At 36.7% G+C, this 27,566-nt stretch overlaps 1 protein-coding gene across 1 annotated transcript; it reads right to left on the bottom strand.

The window, feature by feature from the left end:
- Nucleotides 1-609: 609 nt before the first annotated feature.
- Nucleotides 610-27,566, bottom strand: LOC149071122 (vesicle-associated membrane protein 7-like). Its single transcript, XM_089248181.1, has 9 exons — nt 27,299-27,566; nt 25,650-25,800; nt 22,869-22,926; nt 16,806-16,855; nt 8,112-8,199; nt 5,570-5,660; nt 5,327-5,394; nt 3,540-3,632; nt 610-879 (listed from the first exon to the last, which is right to left on the bottom strand). Exons 2-9 carry the CDS (start codon nt 25,793-25,795, stop codon nt 817-819), a joined length of 657 nt encoding a protein of 218 aa, XP_089104307.1. The 5' UTR covers nt 25,796-25,800; nt 27,299-27,566; the 3' UTR covers nt 610-816.

The following is a 27,566-nucleotide window of genomic DNA, read 5'->3' as shown; positions in this document are numbered from 1 at the left end:
TCATAAGATTAATTTTTATTCAGCTTCGCATCTAAATTGTGTCATTGGTTTTTGTGGATGAATACAAAATTCTAAATTTTTTGGCGAATGCAAAATTTCTCATTTGAAAAATTTTTGCAGGCAGGGCCATAGCTGATAGGTGGAGATAGACTTGAGCCTATCGATGTTAATTCATGTATACGCAAATATGCATTAGATAAGTTGGTTTCATCTTTTACTCTGCAGAAGTAAGGAGAGTGCAACCTGCCTTTTCAGAGGCCCTTAAGATTATAAAAATACAATATAAGCAAATGAGGTTGGGGGAGGCTCACACAAAAAAAACTTAAGGCCCCAGCCTAGCTATGAGCCTGCTTGTGGATAAATGCTAAATTTTTGTTAGATGAAAGCAAAATTTCTGATTTGGAGGTTTTTTTTTTTGCAAAATTTGGTTGTTTTTTTTATTTGCGAAAATAATGTCTCAAGTCAACTGTTATGAAACTAATAGATTCATCATTGTAAACATTTTCTTTCACTTCATATGCATACAGATCAAATCAATGCATGGTTTTCCCACAAAAGGAAAGACACATCACAGTGCTCAGAAAGATTTTACTCACACAGAAATGTGACTATATGTTCGAATATATTTTTTTTATTTTAAGTGTAGAATATTTTTCGAAAAATGAACAATTCACTGCAGGCACATATATATCTATATACATTTACAAACATAAAATTATACAGATGTAAGATAAAATACAACAGTTCGATTGATCTTTTGCGTGTATGCTCCAAAATCCCGCAAATTACAATTCGCATTAGCATCCAGCTGCATTATCACACACAATGCGGCCATGACAAACCACCACATGAAGCAGAGACGATGACATAGATTATGACCTATGCAAGGAGACAAAAACAATATAAATACATGCTTTCATGACTAGAATCAAAGTGAGAAGATTGTAAACTAAAGAGCCATGCTTAGGGCAGGGTTTCTCAATCTGCGGTATACACAAACAAACTCATGAATTTTATTCCAATTAAAATTTTCATTCAACCAAATGCAACAACTTTAATTCATGGAAAAAGCATTTACGAGAAATTTCTCTTATGTTACAGAAAATATTCTCAGAAGTTCCATGTAATACTTGGAAACACCCTCTTTACTCACTGTCCACATACTAAAAATATTGCAAAAATAAAACTCTGCAAAGACAGATTTAACAGCAGACACACTGAGCACAATCATACACAATCTAGTGTTGTGTATGATTTTTCAGTGCTGCCATCTATATCTCAGAAGTGAAGTGAGTGAAGTGTAAGGACTGAATATTTGTACTGTTTGTAGGACTGTTGCTCTCTGTGGCGAGAATTTTTTCTCGTTAAAAAGTCTCGCCACAGAGAGCAACAGTCCTACAAACAGTACAAATATTCAGTCCTTACACTTCACTCACTTCACTTCTGAGATATAGATGGCAGCAGATGGATAGACTACTACTAATTAACCATACATGCATCTTATACACATTCGCCTGCGAAATTTCTAGCAAATCGGTGCATACAGGACCGTGCGTATGTGTGGCCTTAACTTATTTATGTTGTCAGAGTTGCATTTATTTTGTGATCTTGCTGGTGCTGCCATACTTTGAAGTGAAGATGGTGAATACGACAAATAAGGAAAACTGGCTGAGTGAGGTGATATTGATACTTCAGGAAAGGAAAATTCATCTCTGCCCTCATGGGGACTCAAACCCAGGTCTCTCGTTTACCAGACGGTATATGACGAAAGACGTCACTCTCCTTAAGTCATATACCGCTATCTGGTGGCCCTGATGTCGTCTGCGAACTATTAGCAGAATGCTGCCACTGTCCATTGAACGGGGCCATTTAGCATATACATACGCTTCAAGGAGAGGAAATTCTATCTGTTTTCATAGCTTAGATGGTAGAGCACTCGTCTGGCAAACGAGTGATTGGGGTTCGAGTCCCTGTGAGGGCAGAGATGAATTTTCCTTTCCTGAAACATTGATATCTCCTCACTCACCCAGTTTTCCATATCTGTCGTATTAATAAGGGAGAGTGGTCTTTTGCCACAAGATGGTAAATGCTTGACTTCTTATGTTATGTCGTTCCAGGAACAATATATAAAGTAAATCAGCATATTCAGTATGTAAAGAAAAAGTGGTCAAAGAAATCCTTCATAAAAATTGATTCCAGAACGAGCTCAACTAAAGACTCGAAAAATCCCCCCCCCCCAAAAGTTTGATAGCTTGAGGCCTCAAGCTATCAAATCCAAGAGTTTTCAAACTTTTCTCACATGTGGCACCATTTTCCCTAATCTGTGGCTCCCCAGAGAGCAGTTTAATACAGGTTTTCTTCAAAACACCTTTGTCAGGATCGCCCCTCTGCTGTGCCCTTGACAAAGGTTAGCAGTGCACAGTTCGAGAATGTTAGAGCAGTGTGGCTCGATAAAAACCCAATCTGAATGGAAAAGTTTTTTTTATTCCACATCAGACTTGGTATGGAAAATCATAACAAACTACACTTAACTACTGAACTGGACATACTGAATATCTCATCAATACTAAAACAACCTATCAGATCCGAATCTTGAATCCTGCAAACTATCTGGTTACAGAAGGTGCCAACTGAAGGGGGATCATTTTTTTTAAGGTGCTTACTAGAGAGGAGGGGACAATTTTTTTATCACGAAACTATTTGCTTACGTTGGAAAATTGTCCAAAACTGGCATTGTGAACAGAGAACCCCCTGCATATTTTTTTGGGGGGGGGGGGGGAAGAAAGACTACTATATTACTTTACTGCACACCCACTCCTGTTGTGATATCCCATATGGCAATTTACTACCATTGTAATTGGGTGAAAAATGGGGACACCATCTATCAGTGGTCACCCCAAGCTTGGTAGGTGAACTCGCTTTCCATATTCTTCATTCACTTCGAACTCTTGAATCTAAATTTTGTAATGGTGAACTCTTGAATTTTTCAATGGTGTTCTTTGTTCCCATCTAAAACTGCTGCCCAGGCCAGTTGCCTCCCCCTCTAGTTATGGCCCTGCGCTAACCTCCATGAATGAGCATCTTACCACTGCACCACTTTAGCTCCTAATTTGGGTCAATTAGACTACTGCACACCAACTCTCGTCATGCATTGCCATATGGCTATTTCCAACCAGTGGAATTAGATGGGAAATGAAGGGCCATCTGTTGATGGTCGTCCCAGGCAAGGCCGTAGCGTGAGGGACTTGGGGAGTCTGGTCCCCCCCCCCCTGAAATGTGAGAAAATGACCGGAAAAAGATGGCCAAATATATTGTCCTATCACTTTGGTCCCCCGAACGAAATTTCTGGCTATGGGCCTGGTCCCAGGGTAAGTTAGACTGGGAACTAAGGTTAGGAGCTACTTCCAAATGACAACCTTTCATAATATTTTTCTTATATAGCTTTCATGTCTTTAGTTAAGAGGTTGGAGAGCTAAATGAGTTATTAATACAACAAAAATTGAAAGATTCCAAAAAAAAAAAACCCGGAATATACTTACTATCACTATGACAATGATTATAACAGTTATCTTAATATTCTTCCAGAACATGGAGCGAGCCAGATTGCGACTGGATTTTCGAAAGTCAACGGACTGAAAGAGCCAGAAAAAAAAATATCACTACATATATAATAGTATATAAAATTCAGATATTTTGAAAATGTATTATTCTTATTGAGCGGGGCATAGCATGCCATTCAGCCAACCTGCCAGAACAGGTTTAATTCAGATCAAACACATAAAGCAAATGTATATAGATTTGCTAACATGGCTAATATTTGTAAGCCTATACAGCAAATATCTACTTCATTTGAAACATTTTGTAATTGGTGTTTTTTAGTTTTTGTCTGTGACTAAATGATTGAGAAGGCCCAGACTTTTTGGACTCGTTACAACTATTACTATCACCGGGGGCAGATCTAGAGCTCGCTGTTGAGGTGATTTTACAAAACTATAGTCCTGGCATGGGATAACTATATGTCCCATATTTTCCATGATAGTCCCGTTTCTCTTCTCCATCCTAACATTTTTGAAAAATGACATGGTTTTACCGTTTTTTAGTCAAAGTTTTCTAGAATTTGTTGTTGCAATATTATCTCATATAGAAGTTCCAAAAATTTCATGATTTTATGGAGGAGATCACTTCTTCCCAACATAGATCCGCCCCTGACTACCACTCAACCATGCATGCATTTTGTACACAGTTTCACTTCAATTTTTTTTTTCGAGAGGGGGGGACCCACTTTCACACAAAAAGGACCCAAATTTTGGCAATACCAGACCCTAAGGTAAATTAGAGTACAGTGGCACCTCTGGCAGTGAAACCTCGATACAATTATACTCTGCCGACCACTAAAAAAATTGCTGTAGAAGGATTATCGTTATACCCCCCCCCCCCCCGAGAGGTAACAATCACCAGTTGCCACCAAATTTATTCTGTTGGGTAGGCATCACTTCTGAATTGGCATTATTAGTACTAACACCATAAAATGCATTTATTTGGCAGCAAAAAATTCCAATTGATCAGTTGATGAATAAAATTCAATTGGTTGTTCCACCCTGTAAAGTAACTTCCCTCACAATACTTCTGTGAACTACACAGAAAATACCTTGTCTTCATTAACACTTTCGGAGGGTAGACAGTGCAAAATACCCATATTCCATGTGATAAAAAAACATCCCTGAAAGAAAAAAAACTGGTAAGAAATTTAAAAATATAGTGAAGATGATTTTGAGTGAAATATAGAAATTATCGTTGTAGTAGTTTTACGATCTCCTCAAATATTGTTATAGAGGGATTTACATCAACAAAGGATAATGTTGTATCTAGGGTTACGAGATACTTTTTTAAAATAGGAGAGCAGCTTTAATTTGCGCCTCAAAGTAGGAAAACTGCAGAAAATCAGCAGCAGCAGACCAACGTACCCCACCTGCAATTTTACCATGTAGAAAGTATCCAATACAGTACTTGACAAATCCCAGACACCACATTGCCATGGAGACTAAAAAAAAGTCAGCATTGGGTGTCCGAAATTTTCTACATATGATGAGTAAATCATAATCTGAGGAAAACTTAAAAATTTCCTGAATTTATGCACCATTCCTACGAACATGAAAAAAATGTCCTCAAGTCCTAGAAAAGTCTAAAAAAAATATTTTGGCTGTTCTTATAGGGAGAAAAAATGTTTGGCTATTAGAAAATTTAACCAGTAACTAGTTTCTTTCTCGGTTTGTCAAGTGGTTCATGCATATTGATCTATAAAGTCAATGTTTTTTTTATCACTTACATTGGAATTCAGCAACTCTGATCTGTCAACCAGGAGACGCACATGTTCGCCTCGATTTTGAGCACTCTCTGGCAGAGGGGGGTGGGGGAGAAGAGAGAAAAATAGAACCCATATAAATTACTAAATTGCAATAGAAAGGAGGTTTTACAATTAACAATGTGCAGACGAAAAATTGTGTTCGAGTCACATCAAAAAAGTAACAATATATTTCTATCAAACAAAAAAAAAGTAGTTCAAACTCACCAATGTTCTGTACCATTATGCCCTTCAGATCATCTAATTCACCTTGAACTTGACTGACCCTGTCGACCTCCCTGCTTTCGGTGTAGTATTTCTGGAAGAATTCGAAAAAATAAAAAGCCTTACTGGAAATGTAGAAGCGAAACAAAATGGGTTCCATTATTTTTGAAGGAAAAAAAATTTAAAAGAGTTTTCTTCATGGGGAGGGGGTAAACATATCAACTGCACAAGATCGAAAAAAAAAATATTCGAAAATAAGATTGAATACTTTACAGAAGGTTTGATTATTCTGACTGTGCCATTTATAATGTACTAGCTGATACCCGGCGACGTTGCCCGCCCCATAAAAAATCAATATACGTATAGCTTATTAATTATTTCTTAAACAAAAAAAAATTCTGCATCAAGTAAGAGAAAAATACTTTTATTTTTAAATATTTTAATTAAAAACTTGAAACAATTGCTTGTGGATACACAATATTTTTTGTTTTTCCATCTGGTGTGTAGATGTACAAATTTTTGAGATTACCAACACGCGAACAGGCGACGAAAAGCTGTCCGTGAGAAATACAGGGCGCAAGTAGGTTGATACCTGCCACTGCTAACAACTGGCCTTGCGCTTTGTTGATTGTCATGGCAAAAGTTAAACGAATCGGGAACTGTAATCGCTTTAAAGTGAATGGCATTTCTTCAGTGATAATTGGGGTACATGGAATGAAGACGTCTTCTTCTCCAGCACATCCAGTTAGAATTGTTGCTTCAATGATGTAATTGTGCAATTGCTTCACGCAGAGTCTGTTGCCATTGCAGAGTATCGGTATCTCCAAATTTCTTAAAATCATTATAGGTGCTCCGACTTTGAGGGTCAAGTTGTGTGGTGGCACACCCGGAATGTCCAAAGAGTTCAGAAATTCTGCAGGATACAGAACTGTCTGCGCTGTGTCTGTGACAGTGTCAACCGATTTGTAAAATGTGGAGTCTCCCGGAATAATTTTTAGGATTTCTCCGTTGATCTTGTTCACACTGTCATTTTTCGGTGCCAGAATTGCACTCTCACAAAGCCACTCATGGTTTCGGTGATTTTGTTGAATGTTTGGGAAGACTTTGTCTGCAAGTTCTTGAACTGAGTTTAACAACTGGCAAAATCCATTTGGGAACGTTATCAGTCCAGTGTTTGGGTCTACGGGAATTCTTCCATTGCCAAGTTTGATAAACTGATGTGAAAATGATAGCAGTGCTGAGTCATTTTGCAGTTGAACTCGCATGTTGGTGGATAATGATAATTTTTTTAGCTTCGTGCCAGAGTGTTGATGTCCTAACAAACTCGAGGCGACCACCGATAGACAGCACCTTCACTTCCAACCCATCTCACTAATGGCAGTAAATTGCAATGTAGCGATATGTCCAGAGTTGGTGTTTGGTGAAGTAGAGTGCTGATGATTTGAGGCAAGCATTGAGTTCATCAACTGGCGTTGAACATTTTTATTCCTTGTTTTATCGTCGTAGTTGTTGTTCTCTGTTGTTAGTGACGTCAGATGTCCAGCTTCTGCAGCGAATATTATTCAAACTAATTTTAAGCACTTTTTAAATTGAAACTATACCGCAACGATGGGTGGTTGATGAGATAAAGGCCACATTAGCATTTACAGGACACCCTGTATACATGCAAGCAAAAATATCTGGCGCTTCCAGGGTTTTCTTCAATTACTGGGAGTATTGGAAAAGAGCCAAACCATTATAAAGGAATAAACTGTAATGATGGCAGCGTTAAAGATGTGACAAACCATTGTAAAGACATATACACGTCTGAAATGCATTGTTGGGAACCACGGTAACCAAAGTAAACGTTCCGAAAGTAATTGTTGAGGCCCCAAAACCATTGTTGCCCGGCAGTTTTTCGCCCATTTCGGGCATTTGCCCAGCTCTGACGAAGTTTTAAAGTAGCCTACGGTTCAATCCTGGTCCTGTTTGGTATATATGCAAAATCTGGCGACGATCGACCTAAAACTGTAGATTTGTATAAAGAGCATACATACATACATACATACATACATACTTTCACATTTATATATAATGTATATTATGGAAATTTACAAACCATTAACATTTAGGTTTTTGACAGTTTGATAATTTAAACAAGTTTTTGATGCTTGTTATGTCAAAAACTCAACCCTGCACTAAACGCAAATAACTTTATCTTTTCAAATTGGAAATGACTTTGCATCAATTGTGTAAACCAGCGGTTCTCAACCTTTTTTGACTCGCGGAGCCCTTTTTAATAAAAGAATTCTATGGCGGAGCCTTGTAGGCCCATTTTTTTAATTATTCATCAAAGTTGCTGATTTATTTTTACTATTTGAAAATATTTATAAGTGGTTTTTTTTTTTAGTTTTACTGTTTTTTTATTTTCCTCAAGCGGCCACGGAGCCCTTGGAGAGTGCACAAGGAGCCCCAAGGGCTCCGCGGAACACTGGTTGAGAACCGCTGGTGTAAACTATTAAAAATCAATAATTATAAAATCTAGACAGATTTTTATTTTTCATACCATCTGACTTGATAAAATCTTGGAAAATTCATTGTTCAAAGCATAAGGTAGCGCCGTCAAAGCCCTGTTTCCATACATGGTCTGAAACCTGAAATGATTTCAAAACTATAATATGAAAATAAAACAATCAATGCTATGCAGAGAAATTTGGGGCCATTCAAGTATTGCATCAGCATCGATGTTGGGGGGGGGGGGTTTGAATGGTGCTTACGTCATCAACTACCTTTTATAAAAAATATGAAATATTCTTAAGGGCATCTTACTCGGTAAAATAATATTTTACTTAAAAATACTCGGTACTTAAAAATATGCTTACGTAATACTAGAACGGCCCATTTTCTCAATTTTGAGCACATTGACAAAAATAACAAAGACATTTGCAGGCAGATTGCCACAATACTCCTTGCCGGTGCACTAGTCCAATTTTGGGAATTTGACAATACTGTTGTTAAATTATACTGGAGAACAATATTGTTGCATTTACACAAGCACTTGATCTTGCCTGATTCAAGTATGCTCAGATTTCAAATTTGAATTTAGTTTTTCCTTGTAAGCTCTAGATATTTTTTTTTTGAAATAGCATTTTTGGTTTTCTGAATTTATTTTTCTGGCACTTTGCAGGCAATAACTCTTTCATTTATGGAGGAAATCTTGTTTGACGTAATAGCAGATGTGGAGTCTTGAGATGTTAAAATGATTTCTGGAAGCTGAATATCACAGACACACCACATACTTGATCTTGCAGTGTCTTCATCTTCAGACGAGCCAAAACATTAAACACAGGAATCTGGAGTTGCTCAGAATATGGAACTGGTCAAATAATGGATGCACTATCAGGGTAGGAGATCCTGTGCCGATTTTTCTTGCAGACACTTTGCGTTGGCCAGGCAAAAATAACAGTTATGTGATCTGTGGGTTTCCACCAAACCATGGGAATTCCAAAAGGCAAATCCTTTCATTTTTCATTTTTTTTTTTTTATTTGCAAAAACAAACACAAAATACATATAAAAGACAGAACAAAAGCACATAGAAAGAACAACACATGAACACAATAAATAGTCATATTGGACCCCAAGGGACATAACGTCCTTCCAGGCAGCCCTATGGATTAAATTATTATATTTTGCCGCCATTTTTTTTAAAGTACCGTACGTTATATTAATAAATGTTATGTAATAATATATGAATATTTCAAAAATTTATGCACACTAAAAATTTGAATTGTGAGATCTGAAATTGTTGAATCACGATAGTTCTTGTATAAATAATTAGTCTATGAAATGAATTTTCCTTTTCGTTTCACAAAACCTTCATGTATACACATACATACTCACATGACTACGTACATGCTCATAGAGATACATATATCCTTTTTGTTTATTTTTATTTTCTTATTATTTATTTTATTTTTGTATCATGACATCATAATAAATGTTTGTTTATTTCAGCTATGATTAAATTATTCCAATATTTCCCATTGATGTCACTATTTATATTGTATTTTATGAAAACAATCTTAAAATATATTTTCATAATTTTGTACACTTTTTGCGTACATGAAAGCATCATATTTATTGTTACAATTATGAGCTGTCGACTGAAATGAATTCATTATTTTTGGAGCAGTAAACAAGAAACATTTTTGAAAAAGGTGTTTATTTGTTTTTGGGACTTCAAATTCATGTTTGATTCTTGCCGAAGTTGTTTTTCTTCTTCTTTAACCAGTTATTGTTTTTGAACACAAAATTTATAAGTCTGTAAATGTATACCTGTCTAATGTCCAATGTATGGCAATTGATATTGTTATCGTACATGTTACATGTTTGTATTATTTGTGTTCTTGCTTTGTTGTGTTATTTAATTTCGTAATATTGGTTAGGTAAGCCCCACCCCAAGCACATAATCCATAGGTTATAATTGAATAAATCCATGCATAAAAAAATGTCCTTTAAAAAATCTCCATCTATTAAATATTTTAATTTATAAAGTAAAACTATATAAAATCGGATTTTATTAGTTAATTTATCACATTGCAAGTTCCATTTTAAATCGTCCTGTATAATAACTCCTAGGTATTCATATTGGTGCACTCTTTCTATTTCATGACAATTGCAGTTCTGTTGTGTTTGTTGTTGGCAAGTTTGAATTTTAATGGAGATCTCGAAATTGGAGTTTGTTTCTTGTTTTAATACATTGATACTGGGTTTTGTGTATGTTTAATTCGAGTTTGTTTTCAATCACCCATTGATTAATATATCTGAGGTATCGTTCTGTTTTTTCTATAAGGTTCTCAAAGTTGTCATCTTCCACGTAAAGAGCTGTATCATCAGCGAATGATACAAGTTTTCCATTTAGATTCAGCAAACAGAAGTCATTAATATAAATCAAAAATAATGTAGGGCCCAAAACTGATCCCTGAGGGACACCCTTTTGAACCTGTAGGTATTCGCTTATTGATGACGACTGCCTGTTGCCTTCTAGAATAATAAGTTTTGAACCATTCCAAAATACTTCCTCGAACACCAGCTTTATGCAACTTTTGTGTTAATATATTTAGATCAACATTATCAAACGCTTGTTTTAAATCCAGGTAGATTATCATAGAATATTTATTATTATTGTATCCTGTATTCATGTATTGACAAAGTTTGATTATTGCAATTTCTGTATTTTTCTTCTGTTGAAATCCATACTGATTTGGTGCAAAAAAATTATGATTTAGAAAATTTACAACTTGTTTGTTCATATGTTTCTCTATTACTTTATTAAAAATCGGGAGAACTGAAATTGGTCTGTAATTATTCATATTATTAGGATCTCCTTTTTTGTAAATTGGGTAAACAAGGGAATATTTCATTTTGTCATAGAAGTAACTTTCTTTGATTGACAAGTCAATTAGATGTTTTAATACTTCAATGTGATAGAATGAAATTATTTTTAGCATTTTCGATGTTAAGCCATCATAACCAATTGCTTTAAAATCATCTAAATCATTTATTAATTTTTTTAAAGTAGGTATATCAATATCTATAATTGCTATTGAGTTTACAATATTGTATATACTTTCATGTTGACGTGTGTATCCTATAGTATTGGTATTCAAGTTTCTATCAATGAATTCCTTATTAAAGTCATTTGCTAAATTTTTAGGATCATAATGGATTGGGAGTATTTGTTTTCTGTTATTTTTATTGAGTATAAAAGTATTTATACAATTCCACTGTTTTCGTTTGTCTCTATTGCATTCAATAAATTTGTTTTTTAGATATTCTTGTTTAGCTTTTTTTATTTGAAATTTTAACATTTTATCATAATTCTTATATTCATTTTTATATGCAAGTATGTTGGGATATTACCTATATTTTTTATATAACTTTTCTTTAGTATTTATCTTCAGTATGAGATCTTTAGTAATCCACTCATTTTGTCTATTACATTTACATTGTTGTGTTTTGGTCCAGAGGTTAGAATTGAGTGAAATAATATCTGTAAACAGTTTATATTTTTGTTTGGTTTCTTTTTCTGAGAAAACATTTCCGAAGGATACATTTGATATGAATCTTTCAAATTTAATATAATCAATTTTTGTTTTGGAGTATTCTTTATTATTTTTAATACTCTTTTGATCTTGAAAATCAATGTAACCAAGTATTGGACGGTGATCAGTAACGTGTGTTTTAAGTACAGAGAATTGTTGTAAAGTATTTTCATTTGATCTATAAAAAACATGATCAATGCAAGTACCTCCTTCATGTAATTCTCTGGTTACTAACTCCTGTAAAGCAATGAAGCCATTTACAGCCATTATGTCAAGATAATTGGATACCTCATTATTATTCTCTAATATATTAATGTTTAAATCCCCAGTGATTAACATGCTTTTTTTTTTTTGTTTTTGAAATAAAGGCCTTCAACTCCTCATTGAAATGTGAAATAGTATATGAGTGAGATCTATATAGTAATAAAATATCAATATCACAATCTGGCAGGTTAATACATAAGCTTTCAGCAGTTATGAAATTACAAGGGTTTTTGAGGCTTTTAATTGATTTATTAATATACATAATGACCACCCCCCCCCCGATTTGTTATACGTTCTACAGTTAGAATATGTTTGATAATCATTCAAATGATCATAATTAACAATGTCATAATTGAATAATTCCTCTTCCTTTAACCATATTTCTGTTAGGCATATAATACCTAGATGTTGTGTAAATGACCTCAAAAATACCAGAAAATTATCAAAATTGGATTTTAAACTTTGTATATTCAAGATGAGGATATTAATGTTCTTGCTGCTTTTTAAGGAATAATTAAAAAAATTATTTACTTCACATATTTCCTCCAGAGTAGGTTGTTGTTGGTACGTGTCTATTATATCATTTTCATTGTTCATCAGCACTCAACTTTTTGAGGTCTTCCTCATCCCTTATTCTTATGATTCTAGTCATCAAGTCTCCGGAGGAAAATTTTTCCATCTTTTGCCCAAGCATACTTGAAGTCGTTGCTCTTTTTAAACTCTCTGGTCAGGAAAAACAAACGTTTGCTCTCCTGTGAATGTTCATTTATATATATTCTGTTGGATGTGAAGTTGGGGTTTACTGTATCAGCTGTCAATTCTTGAGACTTTGCCTTTTGCATCCATAATTTTTTTGAGTGTTCACTTGCAAATCTTATTATTATAGGTTTGCTTTTATTTTCATTTCTTGTGGGTACTCTATGCAGGTTCTCTATTTCTGTGTTTCCTGTATCCCTATTTCTTGCTTTATTACATTCACAATTTCTACGATATTTTCTGAAGGCATCTCTGGAACTCTATTTCAATGTTGTTTTTTCTACTCTTGTTTTCTATGTCATTTATTCTGATTTTGAGCTCCTTCACTTCTTTTTTTAGGTTTTGATTTTCTGATTTAATTTCTTTATTTTCCTTATCAATACATTCAATGTATGATTTAATTTCACATATCTTTTTCCCGAGATCCTCAACACACTGTGAATTAAAAGTTATTGCCTTTGTTATGTCAACTGTTTCTTTGTTCAGCTCCTCTTGTCTTGTTGCCAGTTTTCCGATTGCAGCAAATCATTTTTCATCTCCTGTCGAAGTTTCTCAATGATTTTTTCCAGTTTGTCAAGTTTGTCGTCAAAGCCAGCTTTGATTTTTTTCGATTCCCTCTGCATTAACACTTTCACACTTGGGGCATAAATAAGCATCTTTTTTTATTTTAGCCATTCTTCTAAAAGCACTCTCGCTTGTTCCTACACAAACCGGGTGTAGCATCAGAGCACATTTTTTACATTGAAATACCTGTCTTGTCCACAATGGCACCTTTACAGTTCTCACATTCCATACTTCCCGATATTTTTGTTATGTTTCACTTTTTGACTCACAGATGTCACTACGATTGTTGTTTTGTTGTCAATTTGTTACATGTGCTTTTTATGTTTACATTACATACTTTGATAAATTTACGTAAATTTTATATTTTTCGTGTACTTGGTACTTACATTTTTCAGAATATAATCCCTATCATGAAATATCTTGTTAAAATTCATCTAATATTCACAAAAAATAAAGAGCTCTCGAACGTAGGTGTTTGTAAACAAAGGCGGCGTTGCCAAGTCACGAAGCATTTCCTCGCCATTATGACACACAATATGAGGGGCCCTATTTCTTGTCTTGGTCCCCAAGTTGAATTTCAAATTAGGCTTTATAAACACATTTCACAAGCAATGAAATATTACACCTTTGATGAACAAGTGTGTAGCCACCACATACATAACAATGCATTAGGACTATTTGAACATCTACTTGAAGTCATTTTAATTAGATCTGAAACAAACTCCACAAAATGTACTTGTTTACTCGGTTTAAAACTAATATCAAAAATAATACTAAAGATAAAGAATATGGCGTTTCCTTATCGCATCTACAACTGAAATGCACTATGGTAGCCTTTCTGAAGCCACGCCACACATGCTGGAAAAATACTGCCTTCTAGTAACTACTGGAAGTAAATTTATAAAACTGAAGCTAGACTGATAAATTGACACACTAGTGAATCTACATAGCACGTTTATTAAGTAAAAAGAAAAAAGTTGACTTTCCTTAAGAATTTTTTTTACGTGAAAGCCTGCACCTTAATCTACTTTCCAACATAATTTCCACCAATATTAAGGCATTTATCGTACAACCAGCTTTTGAATCCCATCCTCATAGAAGTCTGCCCCCCCCCCCTCCAATTTGACAACCAATTGACAACATGGACATTTTGACCTCATCACCATCACTCATGGCACTGACCACCCAGATGCTTCTTCAAATACTGGGTGCTAGATGAGGACTCTACAGAGGGTGATCAAATTGTTCCAAGTGATATGAGGCGATGAGATCTTTGGTTCGATTAGCTACCTGTTGGCTGGCATTGTCATGAAGCAAAATGATCCCCTTACTCAACATGCCACACCTTTTTTTTTTCGATTCCATAACTTTCGATAATTTGTGGTCGGTTTCAATTTCATAGAGAACACTTCTGGAAATTTGAGGAAACTCATTAGATAATGATAATCGTAAAGCATCTGTTCTCTTTCAATTTTTTGTGAACTTTCTGCACCAAATCTTCAGTAATGACAGAAGGTCACCCACTTCATTTTTCATCATGAACATTTGTGCGGCTATCTTTAAAAGCTTTAACCCATTTCCGTACCATTCCATACACTTCACCGATCTCATGATGAATTTCAGCCGCTTTCACGCCTTTAGCACTAAGAAAACAAATCACAGCGCGTGTTTCACAGTCAGAGGCATTCTTAATCTGATGAGGCATTTTAAATACTCACAAACTTAAACATGGTTGAATGTTTTTGTAATGGCATCTGTGATTTGCCAACAGATTTAGGTACACATTGCGTGCGTGCAGAAATGCCAACCTCTGCGCTGCAGTGGCAGAATTTCAAAATGGTACTTACTTAAAAAAACACACCTTGTATATAGTAGTACAACTAAACTGAAACAACTGAGCTGGTGTAAGGCGTTAGTCGATAGCCCGGGGGCAATGTTCGACCATGTATCCATATATCATATCAAACTGCAAAAACTAGAGCTTACAGAGAGAAATCAATTTCAGATTTGAAATCAGTGATAATAAAATAACAGATCAATTTTGTTATATAGTTTATTTAGATAAGTTATATAGTAAACTTTTACAACTAATTTAGAAATTTAACTAGGGTTGGCCGTGAAGAGAGAAAGCAAAAGGGCCAAAAGGTGTGTTGAAACACGAATAAGCAGAAATCTTGAATTTGAAATTAGAATTTCTGCTGAACTTATGGGTTGAAAGTTCCGAGATCTTGAATTTGATTTCTTGATTTAATTCCCCGTCAAAAGAGACCAATCGCAGCGTCGACAAACAAAGTTAAGTGGGCCAAAAGAGGGATTTAATTTTCTCACGTGTTAATCAATGGGGTTTCTAATTAATGCAATCAATTAGTGTGAAAGGTGTTTCAGGTGGGGATTACATACATGGTGATATGGGAAAATTCAGGTGCGACGTGAGGATTTGATAAAATGACAAAAATAATATTTTCCGTCACTTCTCTTGAATATTATACAAGATAAAAATAATAACCATCCTGATGTAATTTAGTGATTATGTGGCGTGTTTTGGTGTGCGGTTTACATCAAATGATGGGGGAGATTATATGTGTAAGTGTGGATTTGTCCATTTCAAAATATATAAAAAATACCACTTTCAGCCTCGTTGAAACATATAATAACTAATAATCGAGTAATCAATGACTGTGTAATGTTTGTTTTTACGTGTGGGCCACACATATGAATAGGGAGTATTTACGTGTGTGTGTGTGTGTGTGAAGAATGAGTATAATAAATAATAATCACAAAATAATGACATTACACCTTCCATTTTTACTATTCTTCATAACAATTGCGAAATCTCATGCAAAATGAACAAAAAAAAATTCCCAGTGTTATTATTAGAAAATGTATATGGTTACTGTATTCTGTTTATGATCTGTCACATGAACAGTGATCGCGACTTACCTGTCTCATTGTTGAGTTGTATTAAAATCAATGAATTGATAATATGCAGGGATGGTAAAAAGAGGGATTTTTTTTTTGGTTTAAATAGCATTTAAATTCAGAAATTTTATTGTTTTTAAAAATTGTTCAAACTTTTAATAATTGCAATAAAATGTTTATTTATTAATGTTGTTAACACCATTTTTCTATTTCCATATTCCCTACCAGGGAAAATTCTCAAAAATTTCAACCAGATCCTCATTTTTGTGAGGCCCTTCCTTCTCTTGTGGTGCCTGAATGGGCCCATGCGTTAAGACGGCACTGTTATACAATCAAATCTTGTTTTAATGAATACTGTTGTAGCGAAAATCTTGTTTTAACGAACATTTTTCCAATCCCCACCCAGATAAGTTCACATAGTAACAATGCAAAATTAACACAATTTATTTTTTGCGTGTGTGTTAAACATTTAAAATATGATAGAGTCGGTTCATGTGACCATCTGGCGCTAAAAGAGACTAAGCCTGAGTCTGACTCTGAATGCTGTTTTTTTTTTAGTATTCATATCTTCTTTCCCCCCCCCCCCCCTGCTACCTTGCCTTTATCACATTAGCATCAGTGAAATAATTTAAATTTTTCAAAAGCACATTACCTTTTTTTGATCTCGTTCAAAAACTTGAAAGCACGACTTCTGTCAAAATTCTAGAAACAGAAAAAAAAAATTGTAAATGCTATTTTTCTGTAAGCACATATTCATTGATACTTTCAACAGTCTGAGCATGGGTAAAGATGAATGGGTACCTCCTTCCCCAAATACGGGAAGGAAGGAGCATCATTTCCCCCCATAAAATAAGTGTGCTAGTGACCTAATATAGGCCTACACATGTATATTAGGGTGGCCCTTATTTTTCCACTTTTAAAAGTTTACCTCTTTCCACCCCCCCCCCTCCAATCTTGCTTCAATCAATAAAAAAATTATATTTGCAAAATTTCAGCTCAATTGGAAAACTGCTAGACAACCCAAAAACGCCTTGAAGTTTAAAGATAGTAAGCAATGTTTGTTTTAAGTGGTGATTGCAATGATTGATTCTGCTCAATGAATCAACATATTTTTATTCTTTAAGAAAACAATGTTATGCAAAAAACAAGCAGAACAAATGACCAAGAAGACAACTTGGCTCATACTGGCAATCACAACATTACAGAGTATATATTTACAGAAAATTCAACACAATTATAACAAATAATAATTATATGTAATAAATGAAAGGGGAGGGGAGCACTCAAACTACTGTACATATAGTTGATGGCAAGAATATCAATGGATTACATTTATTCTTGGTATTGAATGGAATTAATCATAGTGTATAGGCCCCAAAGCAGAATATGCCAAAACCAGTGACATACATCACAGAACAATCTTAAAGAATTTTGAGAAAAGTGTAGAAAAAATTATTATAGTAATTTTTAATCTTTGACCTTTCAAGACCAGACACGCCCGCTTTCCATATCAGAGATATATCACAGCATTTCCTCCAGATACATCCCAAATGATAGGTTTTTCTGGAGAAAATTTTACCACAGAATATTTTGAGTCAGCCGAGGGCTCATTGAAGAATACAACACATTCTGCTTTGAAGCATAGAGGAAATTATCATTACCTACTATGCTCCAACTTCAAGGCGTTTGAAAGTCGCATAGCTATCGAGCTATAATTTTGTACAGATTGTTTTTTTTTTGATTGAAACAAGATCATGCGGAGTCACCACACAGAGCCACAGCTTCTTAATAAACATTTATTACGACGACATGATAATCTGGGTTAATGAAAAAGACAGGCATAGAAATTTTTGAACCTCACGCTTTCGTGTGCAGTGACTCTCTGCTCTGCTGTTTTCCAGACGGTCGTCTCCAGTACCCGGGATCACGTGACACACTCGAGGTCGTTGACCCGACTCTTGGGGGGTCGTCTGCGTGAGACACCACACACTCCCTCCCCAGTGATCACGAGTAATAAGAGGTGATCGCGTACTATGGAGTAGCATCAGTGATCACGAGCACTGTAGACGATCTGGAAAGTGGAAAGTGGACAGTACGTCCAGAACGAGTGGTTCTGACTGGTTTCACAGCAGAATCAGCTGCGAGTCTGTCAGACGTAACTGCGGTTGGTACATCTGGAGATACAGGTACCGGCTCCATCGTCGGATTCACGAGAAATGCCGGTTTAAGCCGATCGACTGACACTGACACAGTTTTTCCTCTTATGTCCACGTTGAACACTTTGTCGGTCCGGCTGATCACTCTGTATGGTCCTTCAAATGGCTGTTCCAGAGGACGTTTCACCCTATCAGTTCTTACGAAAACGTGAGAAGTAGTTTTCAAATCATGGTGAACAAATGTAGGATGTCCTCCATGCCGTTTGATTGGTCGTGGCTGGAAAGTTTGGACGTGAGTTCTCAGCATTTGTAGAAACTCGGAAGCGTCAGTTGAGTTGGAATTAGCTCGTGCTTGGAAAAATTCACCAGGTAATCGTAAAGTTTCTCCGTACAGTAGTTCTGCAGGTGTGCACCCCAAATCTTGTTTCAGAGAGCACCGAAGACCGAGTAGAACTGTAGGTAATGCTTCAGTCCATTTATGGGTTTGGTTGCATTTCAACGCGGCTTTGAGAGGGCGATGCCACTCTTCCAACATACCGTTCGCTTGTGGATGGTATCCAGTTGTTCTAACCCGTTTTGCTCCGATGAATTTGGACAGCTCTCGGAATAGCTGCGATTCGAATTGGCGACCTTGATCAGTTGTTACTGTTAAAGGTGTGCCGTATCGAGAAATCCAGGTGGAAAGAAAAGCTGTAGCTACCGTGGTTGCTGTGATGTCGCGGATAGGTACCGCTTCTGGCCATCGTGAAAACCGGTCTATCATTGTTAGGCAATAAGAATATCCATCGGAAATGGGCAGTGGGCCAATGATATCCAAATGAATATGTTGAAATCGTTGGGAAGGTTCCACAAACGATTGTAGTGTGGATCTCGTGTGCTTGTGCACTTTGGATCTTTGGCATGGTATGCACACTTTTGTCCATTTAGCACAGTCTTTAGCTAGACATGGCCAAATGAATCGCTTTCTGACCAAATCAATAGTACGTCTAATTCCTGGATGTGAGAGTTTGTGCATATTCCAAAACACATCATATCGAAATTTTTCTGGAATATAAGGTCGAACAGCACCTGTTGATAAATCACAGTAGAGCGCTTTAGCTGAGTCTGGAAGAAATACTTTCTTCAGTTGCAAAGCTGATTTGCTCTTTAAAAGTTCCTCTAGTTCTTTATCCCCCTCTTGTTGCTCAGCGATGGCAGTAAAATCAAGAGGTCCAGGAACTGAAATTGCTGTTACGCGTGATAAGATATCAGCGGAAATATTTTGCGATCCAGGAATATGGCAAATGTTCGTTGTGAACTGCGATATATAATCTAAATGCCTTAGCTGTCTAGGTGAGCATTTTTCACTTTTTTGTCGAAACGCGTAGCACAGTGGTTTATGGTCACTGAAAAGTATAAACTCACGAGCTTCAAGCATATATCTGAAAAATTTTATGGAAGAATATGCGGCAAGAAGTTCTCGATCGTATGCGCTATACCGTGTTTCGGTGGGTGAAAGTTTACGTGAGAAAAAACCTAGCGGTTGAAGACCATTGTCCGTCACCTGGTGCAGTGCACCGCCTATAGCATAGTCGGAAGCATCTACGTGTAGAGCTAATTGGGCAGACGGGGATGGATGTGCCAGCAATGCGGCATTAGCTAGTAGCTTTTTGCAATCTTCAAATGCTTTCAAAGTTAATGTAGACCACACAACTTTTGTTTTGTCTTTTCTTTTTTTCGTAGAACCTTTCAATAGATCATGCAGTTGCACTTGTGTCTCAGCTGCATGCGGTAGGAAACGGCGATAAAAATTTATGAGACCTAAAAATTTACGCAATTGCTCAATTGTTTCCGGTTGCTTGAAATCGAGTACAGCTCGCACTTTGTCTGGACGAGGTGTGATACCCGATGGTTTGATCACATGTCCCAGAAATTCTAGCTCAGAAACACCAAATATGCATTTTGACACATTTAAAACTAAGCCATACTGTTGAAGACGTTGGAATATTTGTTTTAAATGAATTTTGTGTTCTTCGGCATTTTCAGAAAAGCATAGAATGTCATCAAGATATACATAGCAGAATGGTAAACCTCGTAAAACTTCATGCATGAACCGCATAAAAGTTTGAGCGGCATTTACGAGACCGAAGCTCAATCTTGTATACTCGAATAAACCCCAAGGGGTTGTGATTGCGGTTTTTGGTATATCTTCTTCGGCAATGCCAATCTGATGGTATGCCTTGAAGATGTCTAGTCTAGAAAAAATAGACTTACCGTGCAATTCTTGAGAAAAGTCTTGAATATGAGGTATCGGGTAAGAATCAAATTCCGTAACACTATTTAGACGACGATAATCACCGACAGGACGTACAGTACCATCCGCCTTGGGCACAATATGTAACGGTGAGCTCCAAGGGCTTTTGGAGGGCCGGATAATCCCTTGTTCCAAAAGGAATTCAAACTCGGTTTTCACCTGTTGTTGAATTTTTGGATTGAGACGTCGAGGCTTCGAAGCCACCGGTGGTCCTCGAGTGATGATATGGTGTCGCGTCACATGTTTCACTGTTTTACCGATCTGTGAAGGGTTGAAGACATCTGGGAATTCTTGAAATATAGCACTGTATTCAGAATCTCCAATGGTAGTGACGGAAGGTTGTGTTGTGGGCTTGATCGATCCGAGTACCCGTAATGATGTTTGCGAATCGATGAGTCGTCGGTTTCGCACATCAACGATTAGGTTGAAGTTGCTGAGGAAATCAGCTCCAAGTATTGGTGAAGTGACGTCAGCTACGAGAAATGTCCAGGAAAATGGTTTCCGGAGACCTAAATCAAGTTTCTTGACCGTGGAACCATAGGCAAGAATCTTGCTGTTGTTAGCGGCGAACAAATGGAAACTTGGATGTAGTGCTGACGAATTTTTTTTTGGCGGGATAACAGAAACTTCACTGCCAGAGTCAACAAGGAAACGATCACCCGTAACTCTGTCAATCACGAAGAGCCTGCTGGATTTGTTGCCCGATTCCATCATACCAGCGATGATGGAAGGTCGTCGTTTTTTTTCTGGAATTTACATGGCTGACGGCAGTAGCGGGCTTTCTCACCGAACTTGTTGTGATAGAAGCAGATATCCCGTGCTCGACTTGAACGAGATGTTGAACGCCTAGATCGTCGCTGTTGGGAGTTATTGCGATATCTCCCTCTAGAGAGTCGATTCACCGTAGCCGTTAGCTCTGCCACTTGTTTGGTGAGCGTTTCGATGGCTGATGTCGAATCGGTTCGATCTGGAGTCGACTGCATTTGAGATGACGACGATGGCTGGATTCGACACACGTAATTTTGGGTAGTGACTTCAGCCACTTTGTCGCCTAGGACAGCAAGTTGATCTAATGGCTCACTGGGAACTGACAGCACTGCTTGAATATTTTGCGGTAAGCGTTGCATCCACAAGGTGCGTAAGAACTCGTCAGTGACTTTGTTGCCGGAGAGTTCTTTCATCTTTCGCAGCAGTTGACTTGGCTTTTGATCACCCAGCTGTAGCTCGTTCAAAAGTTCCTTGACTTTTTGATGTTCCGTCGCAGCGAACTCCTTTATGAGGCGATCCGACAAGGCTTGATAGCGGTTGATTGCCGGAGGATTTAATATCAGATCCGAGACGAAAGACAAGCATTCTCCGTCCAAGGAAGAGACCAAGGCTGCATACTTCGTATCATCGTTTGTGATTCCACTCAGTTGAAAAGCACTATTGCACTGTTGAATCCATAGTTGCACATTCGATTTCCAAAACGGAGGTAATCGAAGTCCAATCCTCGAAACTTGAGCATTTTCTTCCGCCATCGCTCAGCTCCAACGGGAGAGAGAGAAAAAAAGAAGAGAAGACGAGAGAGAGGAGGAGGTCACACACCAGAAGAGAAGAAGAGCAGACGATGATGCGTGGGCGAGAGGGGTCTGTTCTTCAGGGGCCTGTTTGAGGGAAGAATGGAGTCGTCGTAACCACAGACATAATGGAGGCTCGGAAAGAAGAAAATTTCCGAAAATGCTTGAGATTAAATCTTCAATGAAGATGGACTTTTTTTGATGGTTAATGTTCCTAAACGTCGCTGGTCACCACTGCGGAGTCACCACACAGAGCCACAGCTTCTTAATAAACATTTATTACGACGACATGATAATCTGGGTTAATGAAAAAGACAGGCATAGAAATTTTTGAACCTCACGCTTTCGTGTGCAGTGACTCTCTGCTCTGCTGTTTTCCAGACGGTCGTCTCCAGTACCCGGGATCACGTGACACACTCGAGGTCGTTGACCCGACTCTTGGGGGGTCGTCTGCGTGAGACACCACAATCAGATGGTGGGAGCAGTTGGTTAACATTAATTATACATTAAAAATGCAATTAAAATTTATATGCAAAATATATGCCAGTATCAAATTAAGGTTTGAATTTTTTGCTTTATTATACAGTCAATGTTTAAAAAAATATATTTCTTCCATAGAGGGAAGAACCCAGAACCTTTCAAACCAGTTGTATTTAAAAATGAATGAGAAATGAAATTTTTAAAAAATTAAATAATGGACAACTTACGTCATCTGTGATGCAAAGATACACAATCCCATCTTCCAAGACATAATGGAAGAGATACCTGAAATAGAAAACAAGTTCACACGTTAATAAGACAACTTAACAAAAGATGTAATAATTTGTCAGGTTTATGTATTTAGCAAGCTAATGCTTGAAGTTATAAGATTAGAAAGGGGAGAAATACTGGCTACTAAACTGTCAAATCACTTATGTCAAATTTTATAAATTAAAGGTCTAAAGAAAACAAGTTAGAATGATTTCATCAGACAAGAATAAGTTCCAACCCCAGTCTTGTGACTGGAGGATAGACCTTTGATGTTTCTTAATTTTTTACTACACACTATGTACGGTATATTTATAATAATAAATACAGTAGAACATCAATTTTCCGAACAACTCGGTCAACCGAACAACTTTTCAACCTAACTCATTTTCAGTTTTCTATAGTCAATGATACTCAACAGTTGGTATTTTCTTGGAACTTGAATCCTCTTAGTTCTCAACTCAATAGTTTCGTTCTACTGTACAATAATCCACTTCCAAACAATTGCACATACCATACCTGTGAGCTATAGATGTAAACAATGGTAGATCTGAGTACAGTGTATGTAGTTATAAATGATTGGCAAGAAAACAAACATGTGGATAGGAACAGATTTAACTGTCATCTTTTTCTTTTCGTTGACAAATTCATCTTAATCCCGTGGGTGTGCCTTAATGAAAGGGTTTTCTTGACAACAAAACAGTTCTTATCACAGTTTTGTCGGGGGCGGGTATCTTTCCCATCTTGCTTAAAAAAAACATTTTTCAATCTTTCTTTGGCTTTACTAACGTCAACACTTTTCATCTTTCTCAAGTGCAGAATGGTGACAAAACGAAAATGTGTTGCTCTAAACATTGAAAAAAAAAAAAAAAATGGAAATTGTGAAAAGATTGAAAACGGGTGATGGTGTGAGGAAACTTGGAGCTGAATACGGACTAGATGTGGCAACCATCAGTGATTTAAAAAAAAATTGCAATAAAATAGAAAATTTTACAGAAAGTTTAAAAACAGCAGATACACTTAAGAAAAAATTCACAATGAAATCGGTAGAGAATGAAAAGCTGAAGAAACTGTTTACACATGGTTCGTACAAAAAAGAACTGATGATGTTTCGATAAGTGGACCAATGTTTCAGGAGAAAGCTTAACTCTTTAATGAAATGCTAGGTGATAAATATTTTCAAGAGCATGGGTTGGTTGCAGCATTTCAAGTCAAGACAGGGAATTCATCAACTCAGCATTGAAGGAAAAAAACTCTCAGAAGATGCGGCAAAATTTGTTAAGGAATTTGAAAAAAATTGTCGAAGGCGAAGGTTTAATGGCCAATCAAGTTTACAACTGCGATGAGACCAGACTCTACTGGAAAGCTTTCCCATCAAAAGCTCTTGCTGGTGGAACTGAACCTACAGCTCCTGGAAGGAAGAACATAAAAAATCATGTTACAATCCTTGCATGTGCAAATGCATCTGGGACTCATCGCTTGCCCCTAACTATGGAAGGGGAAAGTCTCAATCCAAGATGTTTAAAAAATTGTAATGTTCACTCATTACCAGTGAAATATTTGTTGCAGAAAAATGCTTGGATGGATTCTAAGTTGTTTTCTGAATGGTTTCAATGCATATTTGTCCCAGAACTCAAAACAAGATTAAAAGAAAAAGGTTTAGACAAAGCAGTTCTATTAAAGGATAATGCGCCGGCACACCCAGACTGTTCGATACTCCAGAATGAGGGAATTGTTTGCTTGTTTTTGCCTCGAAACAAGACTTCCCTTATTCAAACACTTGATCAGGGTGTACTAGAGAGCCTTAAACACTGGTACAGAAAGAAGTTGCTAAAAAAATTGCTGATTGAGAAAAAGAATTCTTCGCAGGATATCTTGTCTTTTGCAAAAACAATGTGAAAGACTGCTGTTACATGGTAGCAGAAGCTTGGAATTCTCTTCCTCGGGTCGCTATCTTGCGAAGTTTTAGGAAGTTATGCCCGTATTTTCATGGTTTTAACACAACCACTGAAGACAATCAAAATCTTTCAGATACCAAAGAACGCTTTTATATGCTTCAGGAACTCTGTATTTCAGTCCTGTGATGAAGAAGTGTCTCAGTGGTTGAAAATGTTTGATAGTAAAAAGATCTGGGATATCATTTTTTGGATGACAGAGAATAATTACAAAAGTGAATGGTCAAGTCGATCAGGATGACTGTGAAAGTGATGAAGATGAACCAACGGCAGATATAATAATGCACAGTGAGGCAGAACAGTGTTTCACAAAATGTCTCACGCTGACCCACTTCAATTGTTAAAGACAAAACTATTACGAGACAAGGCTGCAAAATGTCATAAGCAGGTTGAGAAGCAATTAAAGATAATTCATTTTTTTGAATGGTTTGACGGTGTTATGGCATTATTTATCATGCAAGTATGTATTTGTTTTACCATTTTATTTTCTCTTTTGTGATACACTAATTTTTTTCATTTACTTTTCAGAATAAGTCTTAAATTTTACTATTTTAAGGTTCTATTGTTGAATTTCAAATTATTCCTTTGCACTATCAAATTAGTTTTGAAATCAATTTTCCAAACACCTTTCGGTCCTGATGTGTTCGGATAATCGATGTTCTACTGTATAGATAGGTTCCCCTCTCTGAAAATTATTTTTGGATAATCTGAGTTCCCCCCGTATAATCCGGGGTAGTCTCGGTCCTGTTCATCTCGAGTCATCGAGACTTCACTGTAATAACTAACCTCCCATGAGAGTATGTCAATATCGGTTTCTCTGGGGAGATTCTTTCTAAAACCTGCTCAGTCACTTCAGAGAAATTTCCAGAACAGCTTGCATATTTTGCCAATATCGATTGCTTATTGGACACAACAGCATATAGAATAGACATTTCTCCTGTAAAAAAAAAAAAGAACAAAATTGTCTGTACTGATTCTAAAATTTCAATATAATTGATGACAGCAATCATTTTTCAGAACATTAAACATATCATAAATAGTGGAATCAGAGAGATCCCCTTTTACTAATTTATTAATGTGGTCTTAAATGGAGATGGGACGAATATTCAGCTGCTATTTGATATTTGGCCTTCTACCAAATATATGGTTTGGCCGAATAATGCTTAGGTATTCAGCCAAATACCTGTAAATCTAAGCACAAGAAGGATATGTTAGAATAAATTTCTAGGATAACTAAAACATTGAACTGAAAATAGAATCCTACTGCAATAACGTGGAAGTGAGCATGAATTACACAAGTTCACTAACTGAAGGATGTACCCAGGCAAGAGATGTATTGAGCTTTTTTTTTTTCAAACCGAGTACAACTCAGGTCTATCGCCATAGGTAATTTACTACCTACTGAGTTGTGCCAGAAGTGTAAGTGTGTGTATCTAACAGTTTGAGTGTGTATCTAGTGTTGTGTATGAATTTTTAATGCTGCCATCTATATCTCAGAAGTGAAGATTATTGTATTGAAGAAGTGAATTGAGCTGTGACCCATATCTCAAGAAACTGTGGATGAACGTAAGTTTGTGTGGGACCCATTCCGGAAATACCCATGAATGAAGTTTGGGTTGTGGCCTATAGCTCAAGAAACCATAGCTGTAAGTAGATTCATAAGACCCATTTCAGAGACACCTGTGAATCAAGTTTGCATCATGCTCAAGAACCCATGGCTGTAAGTGGATTTGTACGACCCTTCTCAGAAGCCCTTCCATACTTGAGAAGCCCTGGCTACAAGCCTGGCTGCTTTTTTCTGACCCATCTCAGAAGCCAATGCATGATGGTTGAGTGGTCATAGTGATGAACTCGTATTGCAAGAACCCAGGTTTGAACCCCACAGTGCTGGGTCAGCTGTGGCTCCTAACATTGAGGCAGCAATGCAAAAGCTGATCTCTCTGTTAAAAAGTCTCGCCACAAAGAACAACAGGCCTACACATATTCAATCATTATACTTCACTCACAATCTAAAATACAAATGGCAGACCTCACAAAAAAATGTGATGCGGTTGAAATTTTCTATAATATTCAAGGTAGGGCCTCAGAAAAACCACTTGGCCAGGGGCCCATGATGCTCTTAAGACGGCCCTGGGTCCCTCTACTTCAACAGACGCATCTGCCTGTCATTTTGCATACTTACTCTCAAAAACTGTGATCACCTCTCATAATCAGGAGCCCCCACCAGGGTGGGGGGCTGCCTACCTGAAATTTTTTTTACCTACCCCCCTTTTCCCTCCAGCGAAATTCAAGAATTGACTAAAATATTAATTGCAAGACTTTTAAAGGTAATTTACACACTAATGTAGACCCGCAGTGAACAAGAACAAAGCACTGAAAAAGTAACTTAAATAGCATCAAATAGACTGTGCTATGATAACATAAGTTCAACTTACTGGGTTGGGAATAGTTACAGCGATTAAAGGAAAAAGGAAATAATACAGCTCAAGTCTTTGAGGAAATGGCGTTTGGTCAGCTGTGAAAAGCAATTTCCACTTCAGGTGGTTGTCTTCACATTTCACTGAAAACTGCTATCAGCCAGAAGAATCAAACAAAATAACAACGTATTAAAAGACGATTTTGTAAATGAAATGCATCATTCCTACATCTTGGCGCAACATCACTTGATTTTGGCGTCAAGTATTACCTGATTCGAGAGCCTAA

Source organism: Pholcus phalangioides, unplaced genomic scaffold, assembly GCF_987345545.1.
Source record: "Pholcus phalangioides strain wild (caught in Gottingen) unplaced genomic scaffold, Ppha-v1.0 ptg000019l_1, whole genome shotgun sequence".
Taxonomy (NCBI): domain Eukaryota; kingdom Metazoa; phylum Arthropoda; class Arachnida; order Araneae; family Pholcidae; genus Pholcus; species Pholcus phalangioides.
The sequence above is the reverse complement of the archived record's forward strand: the minus strand, read 5'-3'. Positions and strand labels throughout refer to the sequence as shown.